The sequence below is a fragment of the Lytechinus variegatus genome, chromosome 10 (genome assembly GCF_018143015.1).
Source record: "Lytechinus variegatus isolate NC3 chromosome 10, Lvar_3.0, whole genome shotgun sequence".
NCBI lineage: Eukaryota > Metazoa > Echinodermata > Echinoidea > Temnopleuroida > Toxopneustidae > Lytechinus > Lytechinus variegatus.
Window position 1 is genome coordinate 3,302,704 of NC_054749.1, and position 18,152 is coordinate 3,320,855.

General features: G+C 35.8%; 2 protein-coding genes across 3 annotated transcripts in view; one reads left to right on the forward strand and one right to left on the reverse strand.

Moving 5' to 3' along the window:
- Positions 1-1,235, forward strand: part of LOC121423283 (cell wall protein DAN4-like) — a 36,255-nt gene extending 35,020 nt beyond the window's left edge. For both annotated transcript variants that reach the window (XM_041618616.1, XM_041618617.1), the window contains one exon: positions 801-1,235. In XM_041618616.1, the coding sequence (XP_041474550.1) occupies positions 801-1,120 (320 nt within the window). In that variant the 3' untranslated portion in view covers positions 1,121-1,235. The remainder of the gene's footprint in view (positions 1-800) is intronic.
- Positions 1,236-9,393: 8,158 nt separating this feature from the next.
- LOC121422991 (cortactin-binding protein 2-like) lies at positions 9,394-11,874 on the reverse strand. Its single transcript, XM_041618258.1, has 2 exons — positions 10,500-11,874; positions 9,394-10,081 (listed from the first exon to the last, which is right to left on the reverse strand). Exons 1-2 carry the CDS (start codon positions 11,857-11,859, stop codon positions 9,762-9,764), a joined length of 1,680 nt encoding a protein of 559 aa, XP_041474192.1. The 5' UTR covers positions 11,860-11,874; the 3' UTR covers positions 9,394-9,761.
- Between the last annotated feature and the right edge of the window lie 6,278 nt (positions 11,875-18,152).

Consider the following 18,152-nt stretch of genomic DNA (forward strand, 5'->3'; position numbering starts at 1 on the left):
AATTCCTTAAAAAGCTGTGTGCTCTATGAGCTTAGCCGGGTAATATAGGAGCGCTTTGAGCACCTAACAAGGTGGATATGTGCGCAATATAAATACCCTATATTATATAGATTCCGGGGGCTGGTGTTAAATCAACACCGGATTTTTTGCAGTGTAGCAAAGTTATCAAGAAGGCCTGTATTCCTATTGATGAGTATAAAGAGGCGGTTTTCAAGCTCTAATCATAATTATAACATTTTTAGCATTTATTGATTATTTCAATACGTGAATCAAAGTAATCATAATGCATATAAAACATACAAAATTAAATGATAGCATGTTTATTACAAATTATGACATTTGCATAATAGTTGTTATTTCATCATGATTTTATTCAAGTTCACACACTGATATACTATATATAGTATATCATTAATAGTATAGTAGACAGAATTTACATACATAATAATAACAAATAATCAAAATGCAGTGGCCAGCTATCATAAGCAAAGTGTTTGAAAGAATAGCAGCAAGGGGTGGATCCAGGATTTTTCAAGAGGGGGTTCAATTTGTTCAACAAAACTTTGACAAGCACAAAAAAGGGGCTTCACCCCGAATGAATGAAGGTGATTTATGTCATGAAAATAAATTTGACGAGTCCCTTACATACAAAACCCGGAATTTTAATCTAAAAACCCCGTTTTTATGCATGGCTTTCAAAAGGGGGCCTGGATCTGCCACTGATCAATCTCACGACACTTTTGGTTTACTTTTATCGTGGTATCAAAGATTTTATTTTTAATTTTATTCAATATTTCCAGGAGATCCTCCGCGCATATTTTTCAGCGATTTCGGTGATGAGAGTTCGTTTTACAAGGATGTCAGCGAGCCTCTAAACACAAATACCGCTGAAGAGCTGACCAGTCACATGACCGATATGGACGTCAGTGGGACAAAGGAACGAGAGAAGTTGAGAGATATCATCTACTTCAATGGCGTCCTCTACTGGGTGAAGGAAGACAGTCCTTCGGGGATCGCCACTATGACGAATTACGATCAAAACAGCCGATCATTCAACTTAGAAACTATAAATAGTATTGGGAAGCCCTTTCAGTTTGTCATCACAAATGCAGATGAATAACGAAAATAATCATTACATTTACCTTCACAGTTTGGCCACAGGGCAGGTACAGTAAGGTGTTGTATGATATTCTGAAGTTAGAACAGGTTGCTCCATTTTGACAGGGATCGCAGGTTTCCGTAGAAAGCAAAATAACTACATTTTGAATTATCTGACAAACTTTCGAACAATGTATGTTATTTCTTATTTTCTTTGTGATACAAAATGCCAAGGACATTGAATTTCACGCAATTAGGCCTACCGTTATTTCCTAAAATCACAAGCTGTGCAACTTGATCTGGAATTGTGATATCCTTTCCAACTTATGCTTATATTTATCACATTTAACTTATTACATGAAACATCAGTTTCACTAACCATGATTCTAATAGTACTGAAATCTTGTTTGAAGGTTTGGCTCTTCAATTATTCCATAAATTTCTGGACATAGTTCAATGTGCCCGGCGTGCATGCGTGGGACTACTATCTGATAGCAGCTCCATCATGTCCATTGTGCTTTCAGTGGTATGTATAATATATTTTAAAAATCATATATTTAATCTTTCCTGTTTGCTGCACTTTTCAACTAGCTCAGAGCTGAATTTCTATTTTGATATACTATCATATTGATATATGAATTTTATTGATACTTATGCAAAATAATATTAGAAGTGGGAATTTGATTTAATCACCAAAGAGCTTTACAATAGAAAATAAAATATTATCGTTAAGCGTTTCGACAAATACACGCTGGTATATTACTCTGAGTCTCACTTACATGTGAATTAGTCTTATACCACGTTATCAATCTTCATGGTGATACTGGCTTTGGCTGCGAGGCAGTTTACAAAAAATTCAGCCATCCATGAAAGATCGATTTCTGCTAGAAGACTGTTTACCTGACACTATTATTGTGTTCTTCATATTGTTAGCATTATAATAATTATTCTTGCATAATACATTGTATTCGAGTTCGGACTGCCAAATCACGCAGCCTGTCGTTCTCAAAACTTATTAGATGGAAATGATGCATCCTAGATTAATATCAGAATGTAGTGAATGTTCCGTAACGCCGATATAAGCTGTTTTCCTTTGCTTACATTAGAATATAATATGTGCCTTATGGAGTATCGACATTATTTCCTCTATTGCAAGTAGATTCAGAGATAGACCTACCATGTCAGAATTTCAAGGTTATGTTATGTGCCATAACCTACACATGTTGTGCTTTAAGAGCTGCTGCTACTTATCACCAGGCAAAACTGTTGTCAGTTTTGCTACATTATAACCACAACTCATTGCGTGTGTGTCGGATTTCCACTTTTCGTGTTTAGCGTTATGAAAATATTGTTATTGCTTCAAAGTTTATTACAAATTTTAACACTCTACGGATCTTGCGTATCGACATATTAACATAATATTTTATCTAGGTTAGCAAGTGAGTAGTGATATACTGCAATATCTAATAGTGCTCGACTGTGTAGGAGCTGAGTATAAATAATTTATTGGTTGGATGCTCAACTTAAGCTGGTCGTACAGACTGTTTCACCCGAATGATCATCAGCGAATGATGACCGAGTTGCTGATGATCCTTCGGGTGAAACAGTCTGTACGAACAGCTTAAGTTAAGCATCCAACCAATAAATTATTTATAATATTTTATCTATATATATTGTTTGAGAATTTTACACAAACTTTATCATTGATGCAGCTCGAAATATTTTTTTTCAGATTTTTCTTTCAGACAGTCGCATAATGAGGCAAAACTCAATGGCCCGTATTCTGAAGTCTGGTTAAAGGGGAATGAAACCTTTTAAACAAATAGGCTTGTGTAGAAACAGAAAATCAAAGAATAAGAATAAAGAAAGTTTGAGAAAAATTGGACAAATAATGAGAAAGTTGTGAGCATTTGAATATTGCAATCACTAATGCCATGGAGATCCTCCTATTGGCAATGCGACAAGGATGTGTGATGTCACTGATGAACAACTTTCCCTTTGGTGGACTATAATATACCCTAAAAATGTCTCTTTTTGCTTTTCCTTATGATGATACAAACTCTTTATACATGATGTATTCTTCAAAAATATGTATTACATGCCCTCATGTAGAAAGAACACATGATCTATGGATAGATGTGATAAAAGAGGCAATTCAAGTGAAATATGTACTTAAGTAATGGGGAGAGTTGTTCACAAGTGACATCACACATCTTTGTCGCATTGCCAATTTGCTATCTCCATAGCAATAGTGATCGCAATATTCAAATGCTCATAACTTTCTCATTATTTGTCCAATTTTTCTCAAACTTTTGTTGATCTGTTTCTTTGATTTTTCTGTTTTCACACAAGCTATCTTGTTCCAATGGTTTCATTCTCCTTTAAGTATAGACCACGGCATGCTAACATTATTGGGAGCCAAAATTCAAAAACTTTGTTTTTATTTCTTATATCTACTCTTTTATTTCCTTCTGCTTTCATAATCGAAGAAAAATACTTTAGTTATCATTCCCAGACAACTGTGAACAATTTAGGTGTCATATGAGTTAATAAATGGAATGCGTACTGTTAGGGATTTGTGCCCCAATTTGCTCTCCATAGTTAAACCACAACTTTATACCTAGGTTTGATTTAAACTTGAGTTCAGAATACGGGCCTATAGGGTTAACATGATAACACTGATATTGCCAGTGCAAACGAGTCCAAAAATGATCATTGTCTATATATCAGTGGTCGATAATCTAACGACTTTGAGTTATAAATAGTCATAGGCCTATATGCCTGCCAGATATCAAAGAGGGAGCGAAACTGTGTGTTGTCTCTCATTTACTGTGTGTAAAAAAATGATAAGTCTTAAAATATACCTTTTGTTTGTTTGTTTCATTTTTACTTCTGCCTTAACAATTGTCTAAAATTTCTAAATTGTTTGCAATATACAAAATAATCAGTAATTTATACAATATAATCATAATACATAATTAAAACAAAAAAGTGTGAGCATATATTTCTTATCTTTTATAATAAGAGAGAAGGAAACTGTGTGTTGTCTCTCATTAACTGTGTGTAAAAAAATGATAAAATCTTAAAATATACCTTCTGTTTGTTTGTTTCATTTTTATTTCTGCATTGACAATTGTAAAAAATACCCACATTGTTTGCAATATACAAAATAATCTATAATATATGCAATATAAACATAATACATATCTAGAAAAAAATGGTGTGGGCATATACTTCACATTTTGATAATAATAAAAAAAAGCCACATTAACAAATGAACTCAGGAGACCGCCATCATGGGCGGTTAAGCTACAAATTGATGGCGGCCTCATAAAAAGGGTTCGTGACTAAGATTGGTATTTACTGATCAAGTGGGTGCAATGCAGGTGCGGGTGCTGTAGATAGCAGTATAACATTATTTATTTAAATCAATGTTGAGTGGCTAATAAGGATTAATTTGGAGTATGGGATGAATAAGATTGAATGATATTTGTGTTAAGAGTTGATTTTAAGGAGTATAAAGTGGAGCAAGATTTAATATTGTCTGCAAGATTATTCCAAAATGACTGGACCATGATGTCGAATTGATTTAGAGGTAATTAACAGTCTGTGTTTTGTGGATGGAAGTTTCCAGATGTACGAGTTGGGTAGGTATATGGACAAAACTATTGAACTTAAACAAAGACATTTCATAAAATGACGAAGGGAGTAGATATATTAGTAATACAGAAGATAAATCAGCTTGAGATTCAATTAGTGGTGAGAAACTAAATTGTTTTAGGGTAAATGTACTTGTTTTGCTACTTGGTAACATAATTATTAATTAAATACTTAATAACATAATCATTATGTTTATACAAAGCTACACTGCTAAGAATGTTGCATGATGGGTAATGAACTTGCCCAAATATGAGAAGTGTAGGACTTGAGATGGGGTTATTGAGGCTTTTAGCTATCATGGCAAAACGCCCTCTGAAGGAAGTTCCAGTGACAGTTATTTGATACCATTGTTTACCCACAAAAATAAAATTTTATGAAAGTTTTGGTTATCAGTATCCCCCAAGACTGACCAATGAATCGATATTGAAAGATATACTTAAAGCCGATGGGGTTGTACGCAGTGCTTAGAAACTATGTATTAGCGTTATATAGATGCTGCAGCTTATTGATATTATTAAACGGATAAATATATTCAGTCGAACTTTGACAAATTATTAAAAGTCAAGGCCATCCCAGAAAAATGTTGATTTGAATAAATAGAGAAAATCAAACCAGTTTAATGCTGAAAATGTGATCAAAATCTGATGTAAAATAAGAAAGTTATGGCATTTTAAAAAGTGTCGCTTATTTTTCACAAAACAGTTATATGCATAACTTAGTGACATGAAAATGAAAGAGTCGTTGATGTCACTCACTATTTCTTTTGTTTTTTATTGTCTGAATTAAGCAATTTTCACTTTTTACAGATTTGACAACAAGGGCCAACTTGACTGACCCATATAGTATTAAAATAATGTTAATTCCACATGTTCAGGGAGGAGTTAATCTTTTTTTACTTGACAATGAGGTGAAAAGTAGAATATTCAGGATTTCATATAATGAAATACAAAAGAAAAAGTGAGTGGATGATGTCATCAGTCTCCTCATTTGCACACTGGCAAGGATGTGTATATAACTCTTTTGTGAAATTAAGCGAAACTTTAAAATATCATGAACTTACTTATTTACATTCGATTTTGATGAAATTTTCAGTGCTATGCTCGTTGGATTTTTATCTTTTTATTCAAATCGACTTGTTGTTGCGGTGGACTTGTCCTTTAAAGTAGAAATATATTGAAATCGTAAAACTGGAGAATCATATATCACAATAAAGGAGAAAATAAGGAGAACACGATGGTGTACATCATTTATCATGGAGACTGATGAAACTCAGTTAATTGATAGTTTAAAGTTCTCTCTCTGAATGCTTCAAACACGCAGAATTACGTCCGCGAAATTGGGGATATTTTTATGACGTCACTGTCTGTACGAGAGGCGTGATTGGCTCTCCCACGTGAAGCTCCACTTGCATGCAAAACCTGTTGCAAGGGTACATTTTCTCCACATTGTCAGTGAATACTTCGATCCCGAAATGATCGAAAGAAAAACCAGAATTTTATCTAGATTTGGATTTTCAAATTAATGATTTTGAGATGAAGAGAATGATGATGAAGTGAAACAACACAGTGACGTAGTTGGAGGTAAATAGGGGGAATTACGCCGATGATGATGATGATGAAAATTCAACTTGCAACACAATCACAAGTAAAGTCATGTACATACGTACGATTCGCTACCCATTCATGCTGCTGGAAGTGCTAGCTACATGGCTACACCGCGCGGGCCAAATTGAATTCATGCTGAACATGAATAACCACATCCAGACAGTCTATCATAAGAAGGAAAATGATATAACTGTACTTACAAACAAGTGAATAATCCGAACCTGAAGGCAAATCAACTCAACGAATAGTACCAGACGATATGGCATATGCACTGACGATAAACTTCATGTGGCTGGATAGATTGTCACTCGTTCTGTTAGATGTAACTTTTATCTCATTGATTTGACAAAATTACGAAACTCGGGAATTATTATTCTATATAAAAATATATTAACATCTCTTATCATTTTTTGAATTACGATAAAACCTGTTTTGAAGGAAAACCTTGAGGTAAATTAAAATTAGATGTAAAAGATCATCCCATCATGCGTAGCATTATGTAATCGTAAACAAACCATCACAACAACACATGCCGTATTGTTTGCTCGCCTTGGCTGAGACTGAGATCTATGCACGTGTTGCACAGCTCTCAATCAGCAAGGAAGGAATACGTGCATGTTTGCGATGGTTTGTTTGCAATGACATACAAGCTACGCATGTTGGGGGGGGGGGTTTAAAAGTAATTTTAGTTTATCTCAACGTTTTCCTTCAAAAGAGGTTTTATCGTAATACAAAAAATAATAAGAGATGTTACTATATTTTTATATATATAAATAATTCCCCGAGTTTCGTAATTTTGTCAAATTAATGAGTAACAAATTACATCTAACAGAACGAGTGACAATCTATCCCAGCCACATGAAGTTTATCGTCGGTGCATATCGTCTGCTGCTATTCGTTGAGTTGATTTGCTTTCAGATTAATTCGGATTATTCACTTGTTTGTAAGTACAGTTATATCATTATTTTCCTTCTTATGATAGACTCTCTCTGGATGTGGTTATTCATTTTCATGGATTAAATTGGGCCCGCGCGGTGTACGTATAGCTACCACTTGTAGCAGCAGCTGCATGAGTTGGTAGCGAATCGGCATGTACATGACTTTACTTGTGATCGTCAGGCAAGTTGAATTTTCATCATAATCATCGGCATTGTTCCCCCATTATTTACCTCCAACTACCTCACTGTGTTGTTCACTTCATCATCATTCTCTTCATCTTTAAAATCATCAATTTGAAAATCCAAATCAAGATAAAATTCTGGGTTTTCTTTCATTTCGTGATAGAAGTATTCAGTGACAGTGTGGAGAAAACGTACCCACGCAACAGGTTTTGCATGCAAGTGGAGCTTCACGTGGGAGAGCCAATCACGCCTCTCGTACAGACAGTGACGTCATCAAATTCCAGTCAATTCAGAGACCGATGCGAGGCATATTTCGGAGGGGCATTTTAGCGTTTTTTAATCGGCGATTTTCACCTTTTTGTATTATTTTCGGTATTTTTGAATAACCCACTGATGATCCCCACATCATTACCTTTCCATTGATATATAATAAGACCACATTCATAATCAATATATTTCTCCTTTAACAACTGTTTAATGAAGATCCCAGTTTGATAGATTCACAGTAAAGAATGTACATGTATTTATTTTCGAAATTTTTTTTGCATATGGTTTGAATTCTGATTGATTATATAAATCTTCTCGAAAAATCTTGAAATCCATCTAAACCTAAACCGGCAATGTGCGATAACCCATTTGATGTGTAACTTTGTTATCTCTGGCATGATTGTCAATAAAATGGATCGCTTGTCCAATCTGAAATTTTCCTGGTGTTTTGTAACGGTCGGAGTAGGAGAAAAATAGTTGAAAAGTACATTGATATTAACTGATCGCCGATAAAACACTGTTCGTCAACTTCATTATCATTACTGCTGTTGTTTTTTTATATTATTAATATCATTATCATCATTAGCATTATCATTATTATCATCATCATCATAATTATCATCATCACCGTAATCATCAGGACAATCGATGTATCACTAACATCACTGTAATATTTCTTTCTCCCTTCATTTTTTTTTCTTCTTCCTCCTCCTGCTACTACTACTACTTTTTATAATCGTTATTGAAATGATTTTAAGCACGTCTGCACTTCAGCAGATTTCTAGGGAGCATTCCAGTAAGAGCCATTCAAATCCAAAATCTTCATCACCATCACCACCACCACCACTATCATCATCATCATCGATATCATTACTACTATCATCACCACACACGACTATAATTATCATCTCACCACCACTACCATCGGCATCATCATTATCACCACAATCATCATCATCATCACCACCATCATACACGCCATCATCATCAGCATCATCCTATTCATCACCATCATACACGCCATCATCATCCTATACTACCACCATCAGCATCATTACCACCACAATCATCATCATCATTATCACCACCATCATCAACACCATCATACACGCCATCATCATCAGCATCATCCTATTCATCACCAGTTGAATTCTAAGATTCCTTTCCTCTTATCAGAGTTTATCCATACCTTCTCCCATCCATATCTCTATTCCGACTCCTCCTCCTCCTGCTTCTCACACACACACACATACACTCAACCTCTCAATCACTTTCTTACTTTCTCTTACTTTTTCACTATTTTTCTCACATTTTCCGCTAACATGCTCACTCCTTAATGATTTATCAGTTACATTCACATGTCTTATCAATAATTCATTAATTGTGTAAATTGTATTATCATTCAAGGGGGTTTTCAGCCTGAAATCAATATGAAATTTGTCAAATTATATGTTTTGGAAAATGGGCCTAATAAAAAGCAATAATACTTTGCAATGTTTCATCTTATTTGATGAGGTTTTTAGTGTTTTTGCTAGTTTAATTCACTAATTTGATTCATGATAATTTCAGGCCGGGGTGCTCGTAAGAGGATGGAAAGTAAATAAATACAGGCGCAGATATAAAGTTAGTTTTCGTGTCATTTAGAGTTTACTATCAATCCAAGTATAAACGGGTCAAAACCCAACAAAATCTCACCCACAAAGTGATAAATCAATTATTTACAACTTGGAATCGACCTCGAATATCACTAGATTTAATATCAGTATGTGGCAATATTCTAATTAAAATAAAGGTGTGGGGGATAAATTAATATCACATTAATTTAATTAGATAATTAGTCGTCTCAATATACCTGGTGTTTATTGTAATATTTATTCTAGATTTGGGGAACTTAAGTTCATTATCGTAGTCATGGTAGATAAGGTCAGAAGTAGATATGTTCATTGCTTTGTTTCAAGTGGTTTATGAGTATACATTTTAATGACTGTAACACAGGTATATGATACACATCTTAAATAGAAATATAGTTTGCACTACTTGAAAGAATCTTATCAATATCTTTCTTCAAAAGTTCACCAGACTTTTCCGCGTTATCGATGCCAACGAGCGATCGTTTGCCGGGGGAGATGGAGGGAAAGGTCTGCTTCTGTTCGTCGTTGTCATTGGCTCCTTTCGTTTGCTTCTCTGGGACGTCATCAGAAGACTGCTCCGCATGTCCGTTGATTTGATTGGTCGAAGATTCGAGGTGGTTTTTGTACGCCTCCCGAAATCTTCTGTTGGTGACTTGACGTCGCAGGCTTGGAAGGCGGGATGATTGGGTGGCTCTACGAGCTGTGGTGAACAAAAAAAATGACAAAGGAAATATTGCATAAAACAATTTGTAGTCAAACGAGAGTGAGCAATGAAAGATAAGCATTATCGATTGCTCCAAAGACATTAAAGATGGTTACAAAGATGATTGTGAGATACAGGAGGGAAAGAGAGAGGGGAAAGAAGAATGTTCTGACCTTGTCGGAACTATGCATGAATTTAATGCTGATATCGGAGTACGCATGAATTAGACTAAAATGAATATTGAGCAACTGATCATTCTACACAGTAATTTCTGTAAAGAATATTTGTTTATTATACTGTATCTTATAAATAAAATCGTAACAAAAATGAATTCAAATAAATGTAAGAGCAATTTGATAAACACGTGAACACATTGCATTAATTTGGAATGGTCGAGCCAGTAAGAGTTACTTACGTGTTACTGGATTCTGTTTTGATTGGTTCTCTCTCTGTTTCCTGTTGGCGTGAACTACCTTCAGTATCTTCTCTTCCGATAACTCGATGCCATTCTCTGCAGTTGTGCAGCATTCAAGTTGGCAGTTCCCATCATGGTAGTGGTCACCATCTGCTGATGGAGCCCTGGCTGAAGACGGCTGATAACCTGGCCTGAAGGTGTCTGTCAACTGTACCGAGTAAGCACTGTACAGCAATGGTAGAAGGTGTTTCTGATCTGGTTGTTGCTTCGTGGTCAGGTCATCGTTGAAGACATCACTGCTATCGGTAAGGCTAGAGCACCTGGACCCTTTGCAGGAGGAGATCTGTGATCTGCAAAACATTCTTCGAATGGTTTCCGGGGAGGATTCACAAGAAGAGGAGGTATTGCTACTCGAACAAGAACATAACGACTTGTCATCACTGAATTCACTCATGTCGTCACGATCTAACTGGTTTCCGTCTTTAGCAAATGTATCGTGTGAATACCTAGATTCGTTGTCGGAGGAGTCGCTGTCGTCGTTCATGGAGGAAACGGATATGAAACGGCCTCGCCGTCCAGATTTCCCTGCTTTTGGTCGCTCGATCTTCGATTTCTCTATCAGCGGCAGGAAGTTAGTCTTGATGTGGCAATGTGTGGTTGTAGCCTCGGCCCAATCGAGGGCACTTCGTCGGTTATTGTCCCGAATGGATACAGAGGCCTTCCCTTGGTGGAGGAGGATACTCGCACAGACATCATTGCCAAGTCGGATTGCTTGCATGAGAGGTGTGAGTCCATCTTCATTTGATATGTCAACACTGAGGTCATACCGACGGAGTGCATCTACCAGGAGTTTCGTAGAAGCTGCATTGCCAGATGTTGCAGCATGGAACAGAGGGGTGCAGTAGCTCACATCGGTGTCATTCAGGTTGATGTCCCCATCAGCCTTTTTAAGAAGAACTTCCACCACACAGTCCAACCCGCGAAGGCAAGCCCAGGCCAGTGCACTGCGTCCAAGATAGTCTCGATGTGCCACCGAGGCACCACGACGGAGCAACATTCGAATAATTTTCATGCGATAGCGTGAGTTCTCAACAAACATTGCTCGGATGAGAGGCGATTGCCCGTTTGCATCTGCGTGATTCACACCAATGCCCGATTCCAGGAGAAGCCGAACCTGTCGGGGCCGACCGGCTGACACTGCCCTTAACAGGGCAAAATGGCCTTCAGTATCAAACACCATGGTGCAATTCAGTTTTGTTGTCAGGAGTGGGATCTTGAGTCGTATTGTTGAGCAGGCGTCCAGAGTACCTTGTGACTCGAGAAGTAGATGATGCCAACATTTAAGGTATCGAGTATACATCGGTGAACTTGACGTAGTACTTGTCTATTTGTCAATTTGACTGTCAATTACCGTGAGGAAGAATAAAAGAACAATAACACCAATAGGTGAAGAAACCTAAAGAATAGATTAGGTGATTGAACTTGACCCAGTGCGGTCTGTCAATTACCTTGGGTAAGAAAGAGTACAATGTCACTAATAACCCAGTGAGACAATCGGTGACACAATAGAGTGCTACAGAGGGTGGCGCACGAGTGCCATTGTGATGTCCGCAAGTAGAATAGTCTTTATACCTTTAAAGATCCAATCCATTGTCAGTATGGTCAGGGTGTTAGTCGATATTGTTTCGTGGAATTATCTGACAGGTAATCTATACGTTTATATCACAATCATTGCCAGTGAGAAATAATAATTCTATACGTTTTTAAGAATTGCAATAACAAAGACAACTTTGTTATTTTTTCCGTTATGGTAATTGACATGTTTATTCCATGCTACATTAACTTAACTTTATTATCTCCATTAATGTATTAGCATAACGAGGACATGATGTTGTCAAGTTCATTTTCATTTAATATGATCGATGTCAATTGACAGTCTTGATAGACGTTTGTTTGAAGATCACAATGTGATTTGAAATTTTGAACCACATATTGCCATTTACAATCAATTCTAACAAATAATCCATTCTTTCATATGGTTTTTCATTATTATTTAGGCCAAAATAGGGATGTATTTTGATAGCCTATTATGATACAACAATTGAGTATGGGGCATTTTCATTCTTTGCATAATTTCACAAATTACTTTGTTTCATTATATTTAATCATATTTTACGGTATGCCATTTTCTATTGTAACAATATTCGATGGTGATATTTTAAAAGTTTTCATAAGGTACATTTTTATAAGTTATTTATGGTAAACATGTATGTTTATTAATGAATTTACTTTATTTGCATTTTGTTGAAATTTGAATAAATGAAATTAAATTATACACTCACTGGCGTATAGATGATGGCTTTGGGGCCATACCCCTCTAAAAAGGTTTTACCATGATGAAAATAACAGAAATGGAAGCGGTGAATTATGATATTATTTTCGAAATATACACTGCAAAAACGCCGGTGTTAATTTAACTCCAGCCTGGTATCTAGATCGGTTGTTTCAACGCTTGTCTGGTATGAACCGATATAGATACCGGGTTGGTGTTAAATAAACACAGGTATATTTGCAGTGTATTAATAAAATTCATTACAAATTACCTTTCCGTATTAAGAAGATCACATACCGCCTTTTTCAATGTGATCATCGAAATATAATTATGTAATCAATATAGCAATCAAGCACTCCAAGAAATAATTTAAATATAGACACTTCCGTTATATCTCTCTTAATGCAATAATAAAACATCACTTTATTTTCAAATACATCACTATGATGAAAGTTACATATTATATTGTTTATGCATTTCTGAAGAAGTCCCTGCACGGACCCTCCTACCCCCAATCATTTTCATTTTTTGTGTGCGGAAAGCGCCTTCAAATTGCAATTATGTTTTTCAATAAGACGCCAACTTACTTTCTATTTTTATCCATAATGTATTGATTCACTATTTTCAATCTATTTTCAATTATTTGGGGGTATTATTTTGTCCTTTCATCACGGTTTGGCACATTTCTACATGATATCAAGTGCCGAAGAGGTTGATAAGTTTGAATCATAATTATGATCGGAAATCATCACTCTCAAATTTGGGATTCGAGAGAAAATGCAATTGTATTATCAGTATAAAAAAAGGTATATATTTTGTACTATTTACTCCCTAGTTGTATTATTCAATCTTAATTACCTTGATTGATTTCCCAATTGGCCAGATAATCCACTAATACCCCAAACTGTGATCCAAATGAACAAATTGATGGGTAAAGGTATCAACGGAGTTTAGGATTACCCCTTATTATCCCCGATCGCCCCTCGATCTTCGTGGAATTCTTAGTAGAGGCTCTGATTGACGTTGCTAAAAAGTTGTCATCGATTGATCTTAATTGTTGTTACTTCCGAATGAACAATAGACGTGCGCCGACGAACACGGAACACAGGATCGAAAGTACAAAAACATCGTCGCGATAATCAATTAATGGACAGGTTCAAGAACAATAATGACATTGAAGATTGTAATATAAGACGTAATATATATGACGTTGTTTTGTATTGATAGATTGAAAGACATCCATCACTGATCAACCCATTAACCCATTTACCATTGTACTTTAATCTTCTTGTGTTTATCAGTTTACGGTCATCACACCGGCGAGACCGAATCCAGACCTATCGAATACATTACGTTACTTTCAATGGCATGTACTTGGTTGAGTTTGAGTTGGTTTCGTTGGTGTAGCTGTAACATTATAATCATAGTTTGATCGACTTCATCGTGTTTCATTTCGTTAAAGATTCCATATTGTATCACCATAACACGAGAACATGAATATCAATAGATACTCACGGTTGGGGCATGACTGACACAAATGTGGTTCTCTTAATTTGAGGGAGTGGGTTTTTTTTAAGTCTTGAGGAGTCGAGTATGGGCTTTATAGTCAGGTCCAGATTTTAAAAAATGTGCTCAGAAAAAGTGCTTTAGGCATTTTGTGTTAATGATGATTTATCAATTGTTTTAAGGTAATTCAGAGGTGCTGAACCCAAAAATGCTGTTTGCCAAACTTGATTCCGACGTTTTCATCCTCAAATCGGCAAAAAACAAAATGGCGGCATTTTTAATGCAGTTTCCTGTATTAAACGATTTTTATGGGTGATTATATTTTTTTTAAATGGGATCTATGCGTTATTTTTTATACCCAGGGTTGCAAACATAATGTGTCCGATTGATTCGTCAGCCATCTTTAATTCCAAGATGGCTGCCATGATTCACAGCTGCTGATTTGATAAATAATATGGCAAAATGTTTGATAATTTGGGGGCGATTCTGACATATTCACATTGGATATCTTTCACGTGTCCGCCATTTTTCCTCGCGTGCATAGCAGAAGCAAGACATAGACGACGTTTTTCCGACGGCGGCGGCGAAGTCAACATCAAATCTTAACCGAGGTTAAGTTTTTGAAATTTCATAACTTCTAGGGTTTAGATGTCTATTTCATGAAACTTAGGCATGTTAGGATTAAACAAAGTCTATTGACACAGGTTATATTTACAAAACGTTGTCAAGGTTACCTGGAAATCCAACATAGCTTTCACAACGGCAGTCGTTATACCATCAACTCCAAAATTAAAGTAAATCTTAAAAATCAAAATTATCAAAAAGCTTTCAGGGCAAATAATGAATCAGGACATGTTTACAAGATAGTCAGCGTGTGTGTCAGAGAATCCAAGATTGCCTTCCAAAATGGCGTCTATAATGGACGTTGTAACTTTGTAATGGTCCAAATTCATGTAACATCAACCTGGTAAAAATAACTTTGGGGTCTACAGAGAATAAAATAAAACATATAAAAAAATCATGATTCCAAAGGGAAAAATTACATTGGAAAAATTTCAAGGTTTATCAGTGGTGCAGTTTTGCCCCCCCCCAAAAAAAATAATAATGATGGCTTAAAAAATAGTTGCTATTTCTTAAAAATCTGGCTGCAACGTTCATATATCTACGTACAATGTAAGAACATTTTTGTGCCTTTTTCATGATTTCAAGGGTCATATGATATAGGTGAAGACAGATTACAGGGAACCACTGTTGTTCATTTTGTCAAAAAAATGAAGAACGCTCCAAAAATTACATTCAAATTGGCCACCATTGTTACAAAAATGACAATACTTCATATCCCATCTAGTGCCACTATTTTGGTGTTTTTGTTTCTAAGACTCATGAAAATGTTTTACAAGAATTAGTGACATAATTAGGTGGAGGTGCACCAATAAGTAAACATCCAAAAACAAACTTTAAAAATCAAGGTAGACTTTCACCTAATAATTTTCTTAATTCACTGATAAGTATTTCAAGATACGTCATTTCTGTGCTCAGGACTATCCTATAGTTTCATGATTTGGGGACAGCAATCATTTTCACGCAATTTTAGAAGTCGCTTTGGACTTTTTTACGACGAAAAAAAAAACTTACCATCTTTTTTGTTTGTTCCGATTTATTATTTCAGCCTTCAAACCACAATACATGCAGTATAGATTTTGTTCACTTGATAAATACTATGTTTAGCTGATGGAAGTCATTTAAGACTCACTTTGAAAGCCAACTTTAAATAATCGGCAAAATGGACTGCTTCGTACCATCATAACTAATCCAAAAGTATTATACAACCCTTGAAACCATAGTGTAGACACCAACGTCATATTTCCCAAATGGATTTTAAATAGATTATGTCAATTTCTGAGTATCAGCAGCCATTTTAGACTCCTTAATTGGAAGCCATCTTGGATTTATAGACATAAAGGACCGTTGATTGCCCTTGTAACTTATCCTAATGTATTACTTGACCATTTAAACCAATTAAAGGGTTAGACAACATAATCATATACCCCAGGCGGATATTAAACAAACTATGACAGTTTTTAGGTAACAATAGCCATTTTAGACTCCAATTTTGGAAGATATTTTGGATTCTTGGACATGCTGGCCATCTGACTGTCCTTTTAACTTGTCTTTTATTTATTACTTGACCCTTAAAACCATTGGTTAAACACCAAAATCATATACCCCGGGCTGATACCAAACAAACTATGTCAGTTTTTCGGTGAGAACGGCCTATATAGACTCCATTTTTGGAAGCCATTATGGATTTTTGGACATAATGGAACCACTAACTGTCCTTGTAACTTGTCCCAATCTAATACTTGACCCTTTAAACCATGCTTTATACTAAAAAATCATATTCTCCAGGCGGTTATTGAACAAACTGTGTCGGTTTGTAATTAACGACAGACATTTTATACTCCTTTTTTGCAAACCATCCTGGATATTTGGAATTGGAGGACCATAGACTGTCTTTTCTACTTGTCCTAACGTATTTCTTGACCCACTAAACCATGGGTTAGACACAAATATCATATGCCCAAGTCAGGTATTAAACAAACTATGTTGGGTTTGTGTTTTTTTTTAGATAACATAAGCTATTTTAGACTCCAATTTTGAAAGCCATCTTGGATTTTTGGACATAGTGGATTGTTGACTGTCCTTGTAACTTGTCCCGATTTACTTCTTGACCCTTGAAATCACCAATGAATACAACCCAAATAAAAGACACTAAAATACGTAAAAGATGAATTTTGAATTTTTAGGCCATGGCAGCCATTTTTGCACAATCTTGGATTTTCAGGTACCCTGGAGTGCTTATGTTCACTCTTTCCCTTTTCTCCCTCCACCTTTGAATACATGTATGCACCGAAAAAGGTGTCTAGGGTAGATAAAGTGCCGGTTATTTTAATTTTCACTTAATGGCGGCCATCTTAGACGCCATCTTGAAAATAACCACTTTCCCGGATACGGATTTTGGTGGATTTTTAGTATGTTATTTTTGAGATCAAATAGTACCAAAAACCGTTGACAAACATTTTTGTTACAAGTTTTGGGGGTCAGAATAGAGTAAAAATGGGTGTAGAATGGCGGCCATTTTGTTTTTGCCAATTTGAGGATTTTAACATCAAAATCAAGGTTGGCAAACAGCAAATTTGGACTCAGCGCCCTGAAATTATGTTAAAGCACTTATCAATTCAGCATTAACACGATTTGCCTAAGGCAGTCTACTTTTCTCAAATCTGGACCTGACTATTATTGGCATAATGGTCCAGTGAAATTTTGAGGGGGGCATATATGGGGTATTGGGCAAAATTGATTTTGAATTACTGCGAGTGAGCGAAATCGTAGAACTTTTTGACATATCTAATTTTTTCTCTATTTTGATTGAACCGGGGGAAGGGCAGGTAGTCAATGGCCTCATCACTTTTCAAAACTGAAACGATGTTTTTTTTTTTTAATCATCAAATACTGTTTACCGGTTAGATGCCGAGAAAGTGTTCAAATTTGCTAAATTTTGCTTGCTCAAAACGCAAATAGTCTTGCAAGATCTTGATATGCGATCACAATTCTCTGCAACTTGTCATATTTTCATGGGCGTAAATCCCAAGGGGGCAGGGGGACGCGTCCCCCTACCCAAAATGGTAGGGAGACACAATATCGAATGTCCCCCTACTATTTTTGGTGGAAAAAAATACATCATTCAAAATCGAAATAAAACATGTATTTTGGACGAGATGACGCTACTTTTTGGGTGATTACTTTTTTTTTTG